The 17,284-nt window shown below is 40.4% G+C and overlaps 1 protein-coding gene across 2 annotated transcripts in view; it reads left to right on the top strand.

The window, feature by feature from the left end:
* LOC115230312 (origin recognition complex subunit 3) overlaps positions 1–17,284 on the top strand; it is a 37,567-nt gene that overhangs the window by 8,937 nt on the left and 11,346 nt on the right. For both annotated transcript variants that reach the window (XM_029800517.2, XM_029800518.2), the window contains 9 exons: positions 640–729; positions 3,018–3,178; positions 5,326–5,485; positions 6,755–6,868; positions 10,141–10,274; positions 12,482–12,545; positions 13,951–14,067; positions 15,716–15,795; positions 16,193–16,329. In XM_029800517.2, coding sequence (XP_029656377.1) covers positions 640–729; positions 3,018–3,178; positions 5,326–5,485; positions 6,755–6,868; positions 10,141–10,274; positions 12,482–12,545; positions 13,951–14,067; positions 15,716–15,795; positions 16,193–16,329 — 1,057 coding nt within the window. The remainder of the gene's footprint in view (positions 1–639; positions 730–3,017; positions 3,179–5,325; positions 5,486–6,754; positions 6,869–10,140; positions 10,275–12,481; positions 12,546–13,950; positions 14,068–15,715; positions 15,796–16,192; positions 16,330–17,284) is intronic.

Here is a 17,284-nt window from a genome sequence, read left to right as displayed (position 1 = left end):
CATCTTCGTCACCATTTTTACATCCCCTTTTCCATACTTGCACATATCAGATGGGATTTATTTGAAGCAGATTTTCTATGGTTGGATGCTCTTCCTGTCACCAACCCTCACCTGATTTCGAGCAAGGTAATATTTCCTCATGGAAGGCAGCGAGCTGGCAGAAACGTTAGCGTGCCAGGTGAAATGCTTTGCGGTATTTTGTCTGCCGTTATGTTCTGAGTTCAAATTCCGCTGAGGTCGACTTTGCCTTTCATCCTTTTGGGGTCGATTAAATAAGTACCAGTTACGCACTGGGGTCAATGTAATTGACTTAATCCCTTCGTCTGTTCTTGTTTGTCCCCTCTGTGTTTAGCCCCTTGCGGGTAGTAAAGAAATAAGTATCCTACAGTGGGACTGATTCTGAAACTTCTTAACTGCGCACCCTTTTTTATATGAAGGGGAAAAAGTGGTATCCACAACCTTTTCAAGTATTGACAGGCTCTCCTCTTTTCATCTCTATCACCATTTATTTCTTTTAGGATTTCATTTCATGCTGTCATTTCCAAATTCTTTATATATCTGATTTTTTTCTTCCCTCTTCTTCTCTGTTGTCTTTATTTTAGATTAACTTCTTACTTAGATTAACTTTGAATTTTTCAGTCCTTTTCAGATGACGAGGAAGATTTGAATCCAAAATCTGCCCCATGTACCCTGAACACATTAGCTGATTGGTATTATGATAAATACAAGGTCAGTAGTGATTTGTATTCACTCTTTTTTTGTACAAGATTAATTGTTCAATGTCTGTTAATCTCTATATATAAACGGCAAAATGTCTCTGTGTGTGTCCTTTATACAAATCCACAATTTTTCAGTTAGAGGGCTCGCACTTTCTATGGTCATTCAAAACCGTCCAAGGGTGGTTGTGCACATCTTTACATTTCCCCAGTCACCCCACAAAGCCATTAAAAAATCAATAGAAGTGACTTTTTTGTGAATTTTCTATCCAAAACCCAATCAAAATGCCTGCAACTTGATACGCCAATTGAATGCCAGCTAGTTGTATGTGATTGGTCGGAGATTTGGACAGTACTCGCGTGTATGTGCGCACGCACACAGCTGTATATGCATGCACTAGCACTATGACCCAGCGTTGCCAGGTCATAGCGCTAGTTAGAAACTAATTAAAAAGTTGATGAAAGTTGCTGAGACTGGCATATTGGACTTAACCCCTTGACAACGGTTCACGCTAATATGCGATCACACTTTTGCTTGCCTACCCGCAGTTAACGTAAATATACGATGTAGAGCTGCCCTACATCTATCACGGACTTTTTAGCGGCTGACGTATGTTTATGTTCACTATCATGTACTTTATCTCTAGACGTGTGCGTGCTCACCATCCTGTACATTATCTTAGCTATTTTCGGTTACGTTCAAGTCATGAGACTAGCAGTAGACCAATGACATGCAGATAATTTACATGCATAATACCGTGTTTTGAGTTCTACCACATGCAAGCTATTTTTTGAACTTGGGCAGAATAACTCATGCATATCATATCATGATAAATAGCTTCACATAGTTTCACATGTACGACGCTATGTTATTGTAACGATGAACGTAAATAGACGCGAGCTCATTGGCACTTGTGTGTTTGTGTGGCCTTATCATCATCATCGTTTGACATCTGTTTTCCATGCTAGCATGGGTTGGACGGTTCGACCGGGAAGCCAGGAGGCTGCACCAGGCTCCCATCTGATCTGGCAGTGTTTCTACAGCTGGATGCCCTTCCTAATGCCAACCACTCCGTGAGTGTTGTGGGTGCTTTTTATGTGCCAGGGGAGGCTGACAACGGCCACGATCAGTTGGTGCTTTTTACGTGCCACCAGCACAGAGGCCAGTCATTAGATAAAAAAAATCCGGAGCAGTGTCTTGCATGCTTCGGATAATACTGGCATCAAGGGGTTAATACCTTACCAGAATGGGATGATTGGGCACAGCTGTTTCGCTGCTGCTGATTTGACATGGCTGACTGGACAATCAGCAACTACTTTTTGATACTGCAGGCAAACGCACATACACACCTGTGTATAGGAGTACATAGAAAAGGTGAGAGTAAAAAGAGTGTGGTTGATGATTAGAGTTTGGGATTAAGGTGCATGTACTGTATATCAGCTGTGGAGGGGAGTAAAGGAAACAGGAAGGAGTTAATAATCTAGAACATTTAGGGTAAACACTTGTGTTTTGAAGGTACTGCTCTCCTTCATTTCTGAATGCAGGGCTCGATGTTTCATTTGGTCGTTAAGCAGCTTTAGAGGTGTTTCAACCCCTTCCTCCACAATACCAGAGCAGCCGCAATCCAGTTTAGACAACTGAACTTCTGCACAACAGCATGAGGCTTTGTTGAGTCAAATTTTGTGACTCTGGGCCAGATGTTTCTACCATCCTCAATGTTTGATCTTACTGCACCACTCTCTTGAGCCAAATGTAATGGGTTGCTTTCTCAGTGGCATCTGACAATTTTTTTGTCAATATCTTTTGTCTTTCCTTTGCAGCTAGTGCAAGACTTCTGAGTCTCGAGAAAACCCAGATTCCAATAAATTCTCTTACACCCATTTCTACAGAAAGGTATTCTTATAGCAGTAATTAAGTCATTGGTACTCCGTCGATCACAATGATGAGTGTTCCAGTTGATCCAATCAATGGAACGGCTTGCTTGTGAAATTAAAATGCAAGTGGCTGAGTATACCCTTAATGGGAGATTCAGTGTGGCACAGAATGTGACAAGGCTGGCCCTTTGAATTACACATACAACTCATTCTTGTGAGCTGAGTGAACTGGAACATTGTGAAATAAAGTGTCTTGCTCAAGGTCACAACGTACCACCAGGAATTGAACTCACAACCTTAAGATCACGAATCAAATACCCTCACCACTAAGCCATGCACCTTCAGTTGATTGATTTAGTAATGATTAATCTAAGAAATTTAAAGCTGCCATTTATTGAATTTAGTGTTTCTTGTTTGTTTTCATAGAAAGTTGGAAATTTTCCTTCACCTGCAAAAAAGAAACGGTCAGAAAATGAAGACACTGTAAATGCAGATTCTTCGCCAAATCTACCAAACATAGTTATTATATTTGAAGACCTGGAATCATTCACTTTGAAACCATTGCAAGATTTTATTATGATATGCAGGTTAGAACTAACATCTTTGTATCCTTATTGCATGTTTTTCTTCTTCTGATGAAGATTCTTATCTCTTGATGCTTATGAATTCAGTTTTTCAGTTAAAATCAAGTATAGGCACAGGAATGGCTGTGTGGTAAGTAGCTTGCTTACCAACCATATGGTTCTGGGTTCAGTCCTACTGTGTGGCACCTTGGGCAAGTGTCTTCTACTATAGCCTCAGGCCGACCAAAGCCTTGTGAGTGGATTTGGTAGACGGAAACTGGAAGAAACCTGTCGTGTATATGTATATATATGTGTGTGTGTGTGTGTCTGTTTGTACCCCAACATCGCTTGACAACTGATGCTGGTGTGTTTATGTCCCCCATAACTTAGCAGTTCGGCAAAAGAGACCGATAGAATAAGTACTAAGCTTACAAACAATAAGTCCTGGGGTCAATTTGCTCGACTAAAAGCTGTGCTCCAGTATGGCCACAGTCAAATGACTGAAACAAGTAAAAGAGTATGAAGCAATATGACTTATACATTAAGAAAATACAGTACCTTAGAAGAGAATTTGTAACATATACCCTTAATAAATGAAGTAGGGGCATTAATTACAATCTCCAGAGACTACAAACACAGATTATGGAAGAGAAAAATACATTTATTTAAATTTTACGTCTCTACAATTGTTTTGGCAGCAATAAAAGCCAATCTGTCTGGTGAATAAAACTTCGAAATAGCTACCATATTTATTCATATAAATTGCATCTAGAAACACTGCCAGATCAGACTGGAGCCTGGTGCTTCTCAGATCCTGGTCAAACCGTCCAACCCATGCTAGCTTGGAGAACGGACGTTAAATGATGATGATGATGAAATCGCACACCTTGGAATTTCCTTCATATTCAAATTTGATTTCAGCTTTGCTCTCTGTATAAGTCGTACCCAAGTTTTTTTCAGTTAAAAATCAAGAACGAATACGAATGATTTATTCACGAATAAAAACAGTTCCTTGGAAGAGAGTTTGTGATACACAAACGTGACCCTTTGAAGTAGATGCATTAGCTGCCATATCCATAAAGTACAAACGTAGATTATGGAAAAAGAGAAAGCTACAGTTATTCATAATTTCTCGTCTCTACAATTGGTTTGGTTGCAATAAATGCCAATCTCTCTGAATAAACATTCAAAATAACCACCACATTTACTCATGCATGAATCACATACTCTTTACTCTTTACTTGTTTCAGTCAATTGACTGCGGCCATGCTGGAGCACCGCCTTTAATCGAGCAACTCGACCCCGGGACTTATTCTTTTGTAAGCCCAGTACTTATTCTATCGGTCTCTTTTGCCGAACCGCTAAGTAATGGGGACATAAACACACCAGCATCGGTTGTCAAGCAATGCTAGGGGGACAAACACAGACACACAAACACACACACGCATATATATATATATACACATATATACGACAGGCTTCTTTCAGTTTCCGTCTACCAAATCCACTCACAAGGCTTTGGTCAGCCCAAGGCTATAGTAGAAGACACTTGCCCAAGGTGCCACGCAGTGGGACTGAACCCGGAACTATGTGGTTAGTAAACAAGCTACTTACCACACAGCCACTCCTGCGCCTAATTTAGTGTTAAATCTTGGTACAAAATTTGTTTCCCTTCATATTCCAACTTGGTATCAGCCTTGCTTCATATATGAGCTGCACCCTTGATTTTTCAGTTAAAAACAAAGAGAAATCAGAGTGGTTTATGCATAAGTTCCTTAGAATAGATTTCATGGTACATAAACGTAATCCTATGAAATCGATGCATTAGCTGTAATATCCATAAAATACAAATATAGATTATGAAAGAAGAGAAAGCTACTTTTATTCATAATTTCACGTCTCTACAATTATTTTAGCAGCAATAAATATCAATCCGTCTGTTAAATAAAAACTCAAAATAAATACCATATTTACTCACATATTAAGTTGCACCCTTAATTTAGTGTTAGATCAAAACTTATAAAAAAATTTTCCCTTCCTAGCTTTTAGCTGTACCCCATAATATAATTCTCACCAAAGTTTTAACAAGTTAAAATCAAGTATAACATGTTGCAATTTGTACATGAATAAATGCATTTCTTTTGCCAAAATTTAGAACCTTTTTCTTCCAGCTCCTACCAATGTCGTTTACCAATGGTCTTCATTTTCGGTGTAGCTACAACCATGAATTCTGTCCACAACTCCCTCCCCAAGCTGGTGTCATCTCAACTGTGCATGGAAAAGTTTCAAGTGCCACCACCGTCAGAATATATGACACGTCTTCTTGATGAGGTTTGTGTTTTTAATATTTATATTAACCCTTTCATTACTGTATTTATTTTGAGATGCTCTGTGTTTCTTACAATTACTTTAAATATAACAAAGAATTTAGTAAAATAACTTAGTTATCATTAAGCTAGTGTTAGGAACATAAATTGTGACTAAGGTTTGGTGGAGGATCTTAATTCAGAACTTATGAAAACAAGACATTTGTACTCAGAGCCAGAGCCGGTTGATTACATCGACCCAGTGCATAACTGGTACTTAATTTATCGACCCCGAAAGGATGAAAGGCAAAGTCGACCTCGGCAGAATTTAAACTCAGAACATAGCAGCATACGAAATACCACTAAGCATTTCACCTGGCATGCTAACGTTTCTGCCAGCTCGCTGCTTTAAGATCTGGCAGAGTTTCTACAGCTGGATGCCTTTCCTAACACCAACCACTCCGAGAGTGTAGTGGGTGCTTTTACATGCCACTGGCACGAGGGCCAGTCAAGCGGTACTGGCAATGGCCATGCTCAAATGATGTTTTTTACGTGCCACCTGGACAGGAGCCAGTCCAGCGGCACTGGCAATGACCTTGCTCGAATGTTTTTTCACGTGCCACTGGCACAAGTACCAGTAAGGCAACACTGGTAACATGGTAATATATATAAGTATTGTGTTTGACAGAGTAATCTGAGTGCTAAATGCCTAAAGGAAAACTATCTTTTTTTCTTTGCATTGAAGGTGGAAATTGAATAAAGGTGTCATTACCAGGATTGTGGTGCATATGCACATCATAACACCCAGTCTTCAGCAATGTGATGGTTCTAATAATAGGTTTTTTGCATTAATAGTCACTGTAGTATAGTAGTAGAAGTGATGTATAATAGTGTGGTAATGTGTAGTAAAGTAATCATCATTATCATCATCACCACTACCATTATTGTCATCGTTACAAATATTATCTTCATCATTGTTACTATCATCACATCAATACCATTATCATCATCACTATTATCATCTTGTCATCATCACCATTAATCATCATCATCACTATTATCATCTTGTCATCATCATCATCATCATTGTCATCACTACCACCACCACCACCATCATCATCATTTAACTTCGGTCTTCATAGCATTAGTTGAATGGTTTGGCAGGAACCAAGCTAAATTTTTTTTTTTACGACTGGACTTGCTTCCCAATGCCAACCACTTTACAGATTGTGTTTTCTAACAATTCCAACTAGTCTTTGTTGTAGAACTAATATTCTCTGAAAAACCATTTCAGACCCTGCTAAATGCCGATGTTCCTTTCAAGTTGGGACCAAAAGTCTTTGAGTACTTGCTTGATGTGTTCCTCTACCACAACTTCTCCATCTCCTATTTCATGAAAGGAATTAAGGTAATATTTCTTTAGTTTTTATTCTCCTTCTATATTTGCTCTTTTTCTTCCTGTTTTTATTTATTTGTTTTATTTGTGCGGTAAGAAACTTGCTTCCCAACCACGTGGTTCTGGTAGTACACACTAGGGATTTTGACCTTTAAATTTTGGGGAAAAAATGCGGATTATACTCGAGGATTTATGGTATATCGAGAAGCAATGGACGACTCAAGCCTGCCCTGGATGCATTTGCAGAGACAAATCTAAATGTCCTCAAGGGCAGAAATGCAACACATCCTCTGTTGTTTATGAAGCACAGGTTTCAGCAAATTATGGCAACAGTTAGACAGAAATCAAATTTTATATTGAAGCTGTGGAAGGAAAATTTAAATCCAGATATAACAATCATCTTTCGAATTTTAGGCACTGTGATAAAAGACATTCAACGGCCCTTTTAGCTTTAATCATGAAACTTAAAACTGAAAGGACCAACTACATGAAAGGGAAAATCCTCTTCAAAGCCAGACCCTATATTAATGGGTCCAAAATGTGTTCAGTATGTTCTCTTTAAAAACTATATCTCTTAACCCTTTAGTGTTCAGATAGGCGCAGGAGTGGCTGTGTGGTAAGTAGCTTGCTAACCAACCACATGGTTCCGGGTTCTGTCCCACTGTGTGGAATCTTGGGTAAGTGTCTTCTGCTATAGCCCCAGGCCGACCAATGCATTGTGAGTGGATTTGGTAGACGGAAACTGAAAGAAGCTTGTCGTATATATGTGTGTGTGTGTGTGTGTGTTTGTGTGTCTGTGTTTGTACCCCTAGCATTGCTTGACAACCGATGTTGGTGTGTTTACGTCCCCGTAACTTAGTGGTTCGGCAAAAGAGACCGATAGAATAAGTACTGGGCTTACAAAGAATAAGTCCTGGGGTCGATTTGCTCAATTAAAGGTGGTGCTCCAGCATGGCCACAGTCAAATGACTGAAACAAGTAAAAGAGTAAAAGAGTATTATTCAATCAAACATAATGCCTATTGATTCCCATTGATTTGAATTAATCATGCATTATCTCATATCTTCAAGAGCTTGATGGTGCAATTACTTAATGTAGAATAACATTGTAGGGTAGGTGTGAGAGCCTGGATCTGGTCGGTTTGAACATAAAACAGATTAGCTATTTTGGCCGGATATGGCTGGTTTAAGTGCTAAAGGGTTAAAGAACTTGAGAGCCTCCAACAACAACATAGCTTACAGAAACTAAATGTTTTTCTGTATGTTCACATTTAAAGAAATACATCTTGGCAGAATTTATAAAAAGGCCACCAGACACATAGTAAAACCATTAACATCTCGTTAGGTCTTTTGACATAAGTTTATTGCAATGTTAGTTACCCTTTTTACTCTTTTCACTTGTTTCAGTCATTTGACTGCGGCCATGCTGGAGCACTGCCTTTAGTCGAGCAAATCAACCCCAGGACTTATTCTTTGTAAGCCTAGTACTTATTCTATCGGTCTCTTTTGCCGAACCCCTAAGTTACAGGGACGTAAACACACCAGCATCGGTTGTCAAGCAATGTTGGTGGGGACATACACAGACACACAAACATATACACACACATACACACATATATATATATACATACATATATATATATATATATATATATATATATATATATATATATACGACGGGCTTCTTTCAGTTTCCGTCTACCAAATCCACTCACAAGGCTTTGGTCGGCCCGAGACTATAGTAGAAGACACTTGCCCAAGGTGCCACGCAGTGGGACTGAACCCAGAACCATGTGGTTGGTAAGCAAGCTACTTACCACACAGCCCATTCCTGTTTTTCTTTTTGTCCTCTTCCTTATCAGTATCCCTTAACCCTTTTGTTACTGTGTTTTTTTTTTAGATACTCTCTGTTTCTTTCAATTACTTTTAAATATAACAAAGAATTTAGTAAAATAAGTTATCATTAAGCTAGTGTTAGGAGCATAAATTGTGACTAAGGTTTGGTGGAAGATTTTAATTCAGAACTTATGAAAACAAGATATTTGTACTCAGAGCCAGAGCCGGTTTCAGCCGGGTTGGTAACGAAAGAGTTAAACAGTTCTCAGCTTAAAAAATGGTGAAATAAATTGTTTTGTCCAGGAAACCCTGGGCAGCTGTATTTAACAAGAATGTTTATATTACAACACTGATGATGTTTAATGAAATTTAACATTTTAATCAAGAAACCTTAAATCTTACATTACCAGGGTTTTATAGTGAATTGCTTAACTTTGACGTTCACAGTAATAATAGATTATTAATGGATTTCTGAGAATGGTTGCATTTTTAAAAGGACTTTGGAATCTTCTCGGTTTGAACGGCAGTTTTTTCTAGCGGTGTCATATGAAATTGTCACCCAGAATTATGATCCTAATATCGATCTATTGCATTTCAATCTGTTTTAGGGTTATGGTTAGGGGTGGGGGGAAGGGTATCTTTTTTCTTTTTTTCTTCACAAATGTAAATAAACCCAATCTGTTTCTTAAACGAGGGACATATTCATATGGCACAGAATGCTTTTTACCTCAATGGACGTCATTGATTGGTTGAAATTGCAGAAATTGAAGAAAACAAACAACAAATATCTTACAAACTATAGTTTTTTCTCAATAAAGCCAAGAGAAAAAGATGTTTTATAAACACATTCTACCAGTATACGAAGTTTAAAACTGTTTATTTATGTGGAAATTAATTTTAAAAACTGCTGTTCAAACCGAAAAGATCCGAATCATCTTTTGTCGTCCTATGACATATTACAATAAATAAATATGGCATCTAAACTCCCCATATCTGGCTAAAATAATCTACCTGTTTTATCTTCAAACTGGCCAGATCCAGTCTCTCACACTTACCCTACAATGTCATTCTGGAAATAAACATTGTTGAAATCTCACAGCTACAAACAAGATAATGAAGATGGTTGATTCAAATCAATGCAAATAGATAAAATAACTCTGCCAGATCAAGATTGGAGCCTGGTGCAGCTATTTCATTCGCCAGTCCGCAGTCAAATAGTCCAACCCATGCTAGCATGGAAAGCGGACGTTAAACGCTGCTGCTGCTGATGATTATGATGATGATCCTCCTCCTCCCCTTCTTTTTTTCTTCTTCTTCTTCTTCTCCTCCTCCTCCTCCTTCCCTTCCTTCTTCTATTAATTGTTAATCTAGCTCTTTACTTTTTTGCTATTGAATCTTTGATGCAATTTTTGCCATTGAATCTTTGATGTTCTCTTTTCTGAATTTTAGATCGCTATTCTTGACCACTTCTTTAGCTGCTCTTTGAGTTATTTAATTCTTCCCGAAAAGAACTCTGAGGTGATGACACAACACATCAAACAAACCGACCCTGACGCTGTTCGGCAACTTCCATCATTCATGAAGTAAGTCATCACTTGTGTAATCATGCTTTTTTTTAACTGCGATCATCATCGTTTAACGTCCGCTTTCCATGCTAGCATGGGTTGGACGGTTCGACCGGGGTCTGGGAAGCCAGAAAGCTGCGCCAAGCCCAGTCTGATCTGGCAGTGTTTCTACAGCTGGATGCCCTTCCTAACGCCAACCACTCTGTGAGTGTAGTGGGTGCTTTTTACGTGCCACCTGCACAGGTGCCAGACGAGGCTGGCAACGGCCACATTCGGATGGTGCTTTTTACGTGCCACAGGCACGGGGGCCAGACGAGGCTGGCAAATGGCCACATTCGGATGGTGCTTTTTACGTGCCACAGGCACAGAGGCCAGTCGGGGCGGCGCTGGCAATGGCCACATTCGGATGGTTCTCTTACATGCCACTGGCACTGGTATCACCGCTACAATTTCCATTGATGTTGATCGATTAATTTTCTCTCTTCGCCGTTTCCTAATTTATGCAGAATAAACTCATGTTCACACATGCACACGTGTATATGTGTGTGTTTGTGCTTGTGTGTGTATCCTTATCTTGACATCGTGTGATGGTTGTAAATGAATTTCACATCCAATGTTGGAAAACACATCTGACCATGAGGAAATATTACCTATTTCTTTACTACCCACGAGGGGCTAAACACAGAGAGGACAAACGGGATTAAGTCGATTATATTGACCCCAGTGCGTAACTGGTACTTATTTAATTGACCCCAAAAGGATGAAAGGCAAAGTCGACCTTGGCAGAATTTGAACTCAGAACGTAGCGGCAGACGAAATACCGCAAAGCATTTCGCCCGGCATGCTAGCGTTTCTGCCAGCTTGCCGCCTTCCATGAGGAAATATTACTTTGCTTGGAATCAGGTGAGGGTTGGTGACAGGAAGGGCATCCAACCATAGAAAATCTGCTTCAAATAAATCCCATCTGATATGTGCAAGTATGGAAAAGGGGATATAAAAATGATGATGATAACAATAAAATGTTGTAGCTGGTATCTTTTATCTTTTACTTGCTTCAGTCATTAGACTGTGGCCATGCTGGGGCACCACCTCAAAGAATTTTTAGTTGAATGACTTGACCCCAGTACTTTTCCTTTTAAAAAATTGGTACTTATTCTATCAGTCTTTTTACCGAACTGCTAAGTTACAGGAACATAAATACACCACTGGTTGTTAAGCAGTGGTGCAGCACAAACACAGTCACAAAGACACACATACACACACACACTACTGGCTTCTTTCAGTTTCCCTCTGCCAAATCCACTCATAAGATCTCACTAGGTTTTGTTTGGCCCGAGGCTATTGTAGAAAAAAACTTGTCCAAGGTGCCATGCAGTGGGACTGAACCCGGAACCATGTGGTTGGAAGCAAGCTTCTTACCACACTGCCACATGTTGTGCTTAGGAGTGGCTGTGTGGTAAGAAGCTTGCTTCCCAACCACATGGTTCCGGGTTCAGTCCCACTGCGTGGAACCTTGGGCAAGTTTCTTTTACTAAAGCCTCGGGTTGACCAAAGCCTTGTGAGTGGATTTCGTAGACGGAAACTAAAAGAAGCCCATCGTACATATATGTGTGTGTGTGTTTGTCTCCACCGCCATTGCTTGAAAACAGGTGTTGGTGTGTTTACATCCCCTTAACATAGCGATTCGGCAAAAAGGGACCGATAGAATAAGTACTAGACTTTCAAAAAGAATAAGTCCTGGGATCAATTTGTTCGACTAAAGGCAGTGCTCCAGCATGGCCGCAGTCAAACGACTGAAACAAGTAAAAGAATAAAAGAAGGGCGCCAAGAACACCATCCGAGCATGATCGTTGCCAGAGCAGCCAACTGGCTTCCGTACCTGTGGCACGTGAAAGGGCACCATTCGAGCGTGATCGTTACCAATGTCGCTTCACTGGCACCTGTGCTGGTGGTACATGTAAAAAGATTCGAGCGAGGTCATTGCCAGTACCGCCTGACTGGCCCCCGTGCTGGTGACACGTAAAAAGCACCCACTACACTCTTGGAGTGGTTGGCATTAGGAAGGGCATCAAGCTGTAGAAACTCTGCCAGATCAAGACTGGAGCCTGATGCAGCCATCTGGTTGCCAGCCCTCAGTCAAAATCGTACAACCCATGCTAGCATGGAAAACGGACGTTAAACGATGATGATGATGACAATGTTTTTTCTATTTTCTTCCTTTCCAGATATGTCGAGATATCTCCACACAGCAAGCAGAAGAGTTTACTCCTCAGCGATAAAGCATTAAAAGTAAGTACCTTATTTTGATGTAATTTTTTAGTGTATCCATGGAACACCAGGTTCATAAGAAAGAGATGTGGAAGTTGTGGCTTTAATCAGTGGTTCTCATCCATTTTTTGCCTATGGATCCCATTTATTCCTATTTTACTCAGATGGACTCTCATAGCCATTCAATGTTTAAATAAAACCCTACTACCATCATCATCATCAGCATCATCACCACCGCTACGTCTGCCTCTACGTTCTGAGTTCAAATTCTGCCAAGGTTGACTTTGCCTTTCATCCTTTCGGGGTTGATTAAATAAGTACCAGTTACGCACTGGAGTCAATGTAATCGACTTAATCCGTTTGTCTGTCCTTGTTTGTTCCCTCTGTATTATTATTATGCCAGTACCGCTGTCTGACTGGCCCTTGTGCCAGTGGCACATAAAACCACCCACTATACTCTCGGAGTGGTTGGCATTCAGCTGTAGAAACTCTGCTAGATCAGATTGGAGCCTGGTGCAGCCATCTGCTTCGCCAGACCTTAGTCAAATCGTCCAACCCATACTAGCATGGAAAGTGGCCGTTAAACGATGATGATGATATACATATATATATATATATACACTCACACACACCACACACATACATACATACTTAAGACTTCATAAAGAAGAATTTAGGTAATGTCTGGATTCCATTTCCCTATTTACGACAGGGTGCTGAAAAGCTTCTGGCTTTGGGTAAAAGCCAGGAGGACCAAAAAGTTATGATTTTATTGAACATATTCCCCTCTTAGATTCACACACTTATTGCAGCAGTCCTTCAGTTTTTCTAAGCCCTGTAAAAGAACTCGAAAGGTTGGGCCTCCAACCAGGCCTTTCACAATAACCTTAAAGCCAGGAACTTTTCAGTAACCCTTCTTTGTATGTATCTTTGTCTTGACATCATGTAATGGTTATATACAAACATCAGTCATGCAAGCCATGTTGTCTGTTTCCAGTCTTTGGTGAAAAACCTGTCAAACTACCAGAAGGCTGCACCAAGCCCAGTCTGATCTGGCAGTGTTTCTACAGCTGGACGCCCTTCCTAATGCCAACCACTCTGTGAGTGTAGTGGGTGCTTTTTACGTGCCACCGGCACAGGTGCCAGACGAGTCTGGCAAACGGCTACGATCGGATGGTGCTTTTTACATGCCACCGGAATGGGGGCCAGGCAAGGCTGGCAAACAGCCACGATCGGATGGTGCTTTTTACGTGCCACCGGCATGAGGCCAGTCGGGGCGACGCTGGCAACGGTCACATTCGGATGGTTCTCTTACGTACCACCGGCACTGGTATCACAGCTGCAATTTCCATTGATGTTGATCGATTTTGATTTTGATTTTGGATTTTGGATGATGTATTAATATATTTCGTTTTGTTATTTCCAGGAAGAATTAGCAAAACTTTTGGAAGATTTCCACCTCTATCACAAGAACTTCTTCATCATGCTCAACTGTCTTCATATCCTTGTTGGGAAATTACCAAAATATCCACTTGGAAAGCAAGTAAGATTTATTTTTTTCTATTTTTATACTTTTCCTTGTTTCAGTCATTGAATTGTGGCCATGCTGGGGCAATGCCTTAAAGAATTTCATCACAATTATCATCAACATGATTTAACCCTTTAGCATTTAAACCGGTCATATCTGGCCAAAAGTATTCTGCCTGTTCTATGTTCAAACTGGCCAGATCTGGTCTCTCACACCAACCCTACAATATCGTTTGAAAAATGAACAGCTACCTCATCAAAATCTCATAGCTACAAGATAATGCATGATTAGTTCAAAACAATGTGGATAAAAAAGCATTAATTTTGGCAGAATAATGCGAACACTAAAGGGTTAATATCCGTTGTCCATGCTGGCATGGGTTGGATGGTTTGACCAAAGCTGGAGAGCTGCACCAGGCTCTAGTCTGATTTGGCATGGTTTCTATGGTCTGAAGCCCTTCCTAATGCCAACCATTTTACAGTGTGTTCTGGGTGCTTTTACATGTTGCTACACAGAAGAGATGGATTGCACCTAGAAAGTTCCCCTCCGAGGCATGAGTCCAGGCAAGGTTATTTATGGATGACCAGCAGTCACCCATGCATACCAGTCTCCCCTCTCCATACCACTGATGTTATCCAGGGAAAGGGAAAGGCAAAGACTGATACTCCTTGGCACCAGTGATGTCACAACTCCTTTCTACAGCTGAACCATCCGAACTTGGCCATTGCCAGCGCTGCCTCGACTGGATTCCGTGTCGGTGGCACGTAAAAAGCCCCAACTGATCTTGGCCGTTGCCAGCCTCCCCTGGCACCTGTGTTGGTAGCACATAAAAAGCACCCACTACACTCACGGAGTGGTTGGCGTTAGGAAGGGCATCCAGCTGTAGAAACACTGCCAGATCAGACTGGGCCTGGTGCAGCCTCCTGGCTTCTCAGACCCCGGTCAAACCGTCCAACCTATGCTAGCATGGAAAGCAGACTTTAAACGATGATGATGAGGATGAGTGAAATAGAGCAACGTGAAATAAAGTGTCTTGCTCAACAACACAACACACAGCCCGGTCCAGGAATCGAACTCACTACCTCGGGTTTGTGAGCCCAATGCTCTAACCACTGATCTTGAAGTTTAGTAATTAATGTGTTGCCCCACCCCCCTTTTTTTTTGTAGGGCTGCTAATTTACAGGAGTATAAACAATCCAACAGACTGTGAGAGACAAAACTACATGCACATGCGTGTACATGCAAGCATGCCAAGTCTTGTGAGTGGATTTGGTGGACAGAAACTGAAAGAAGCCTTACAGGTGGCAAGCTGGCAGAAACGTTAGCATGCCAGGTAAATTACTTTAAATATAACAAAGACTTAGTAAAATAACTTATCACTAAGCTAGTGTTAGGAACATAAATTGTGACTAAGGTTTGGTGGAAGATTTTAATTCAAAACTTATGAAAACAAGACATTTGTACGCCAGAGCCAGTTTCAGCCGGGTTGGTAACGAAAGGGTTAAATGAAGTACAAGTACCTGTACATTATAAGAGGTTCTGGACCATCAGTGTCCAGAAAGCCAATTTTGTACCTGTACCAGATGTTTGATTTTATCTTTAGAATTAGAATTAACCAATCAGAAATAAGAAACATTGAAATAATTTCATTTTCTTTTACCAGAGACGAGAATTATATCTGCTGTGTTTGAAACAATTCATCTGTGATACGGAACAGTACCAAGAAGCCATGAATCTTTTGAGGTTTGTTCAAAATACAATTTTGTCATTGTGCCCCGCCATTGTTGACGTTGTTCTGTTAATGTTCAATTTCTGATGCTGTCATGAGTTGGAGGGGAATAAGGTTCCAATTTTTCTTCCATTCCACAAGTTTCTTAATTCTCTTCATCCCATTTCTATGTTTGTTCATCATCCACCTCACACCAGCATGGAAAACAGATCTTAAATGATGATGATACATGCACATATGACAGGCTTCTTTCAGTTTCTGACTACCAAGCTTTAGTTGGTCCAGAACCATAGTAGAAGACACTTGGGACTGAACCCAAGACCACATGGTTTGGATGCCAGCTTGATTGTCAGTTTTGAAATTCTCAGACTAAAACCAATGTTTATTTTATTGTATTTTTTTTTTTTTCAGATTTCTGTCAAAAGATGAATTGGAAAATATGCTGATAAGTTGCCAAGAGAGCTTACTCAAACAAACATTAACTGACCCCTGTATTCCTGTTTGTTCTAAATTGTGTGACTTTCTGAAAATGCTGGAGGACCTCGATGGTCAGTTTTTTTTTCCTTTTTCTTTAATTTTGTAATTACCATGTTTGCAAATGTATATGGCATGCTTTTTTTTTTTTATATTTTTAAATATATCAGGTATGGGCGTGTGCAAAAAAGTTTACTTTCCATCCCACTGCATGGCACCTTGGACAAGTGTCTTCTACAATAGCCCTGGGCTGACCAAAGCCTTGTAAGTGGATTTGGTGCACAGAAAGAAGCCCATTGCATCATCATCATTTAACATCCGCTTTCCATGCTGGCATGGTGCTTTTACATGTCACCGACGCGGACGCCAGTCAGGTGGTGCTGGCACTTGCCACGTTCGGACGGTGCTTTTTGCGTGTCACCAGCACGGGTATCTTAACTACAATTTCCATTTGATTCTTATTGGCTGTATGTATGTACATATGTATATATTGTGTGTGTGTGTATATCTATTATATAAAATCCGTTCTGTCTGTCTGTGTGTGTGTTTTCTAGGATCTCAGGCATCCTCCATCCGATTGTGCTCGAATTTGATTTGTAGATACCGACGGTATCAGGGTGTGTATAAGTCTTGAAAAAATTATAAAAGTCGATTCCAGGTGAGAATGTGATCGATAAAGCAGTGGGAATGTGCATATGTACGCACAAGTACATCAGCTGTTGTGATCGATACTATGCATACGCGAGAAAAATACAAGTGCAGCTTGCGCAAAAAAAAGCCGGCTGGCTTGAAATAATGCCACAAAATGGGACGATCGGACAAGTTGCTTTGAGAAAATTTGGTTCAAATGTTTGACAACTCAGTACCGTCCATTGGATGGTGGGGGGGGGGGATTTGCTTGTGTGTGTATATATATATATATATATATAAGGTGCTTTAAAGTGGAATTCATCATCATCATCATCATCATTTAGCGTCCGCTTTCCATGCTAGCATGGGTTGGACGGGTCAACTGGGGTCTGTGAAGCT

Source organism: Octopus sinensis, unplaced genomic scaffold (genome assembly GCF_006345805.1).
Source record: "Octopus sinensis unplaced genomic scaffold, ASM634580v1 Contig15279, whole genome shotgun sequence".
Taxonomy (NCBI): Eukaryota; Metazoa; Mollusca; class Cephalopoda; order Octopoda; family Octopodidae; genus Octopus; species Octopus sinensis.
Note: the sequence above shows the minus strand (reverse complement) of the source record. Positions and strands in the feature narration are given on the sequence as shown.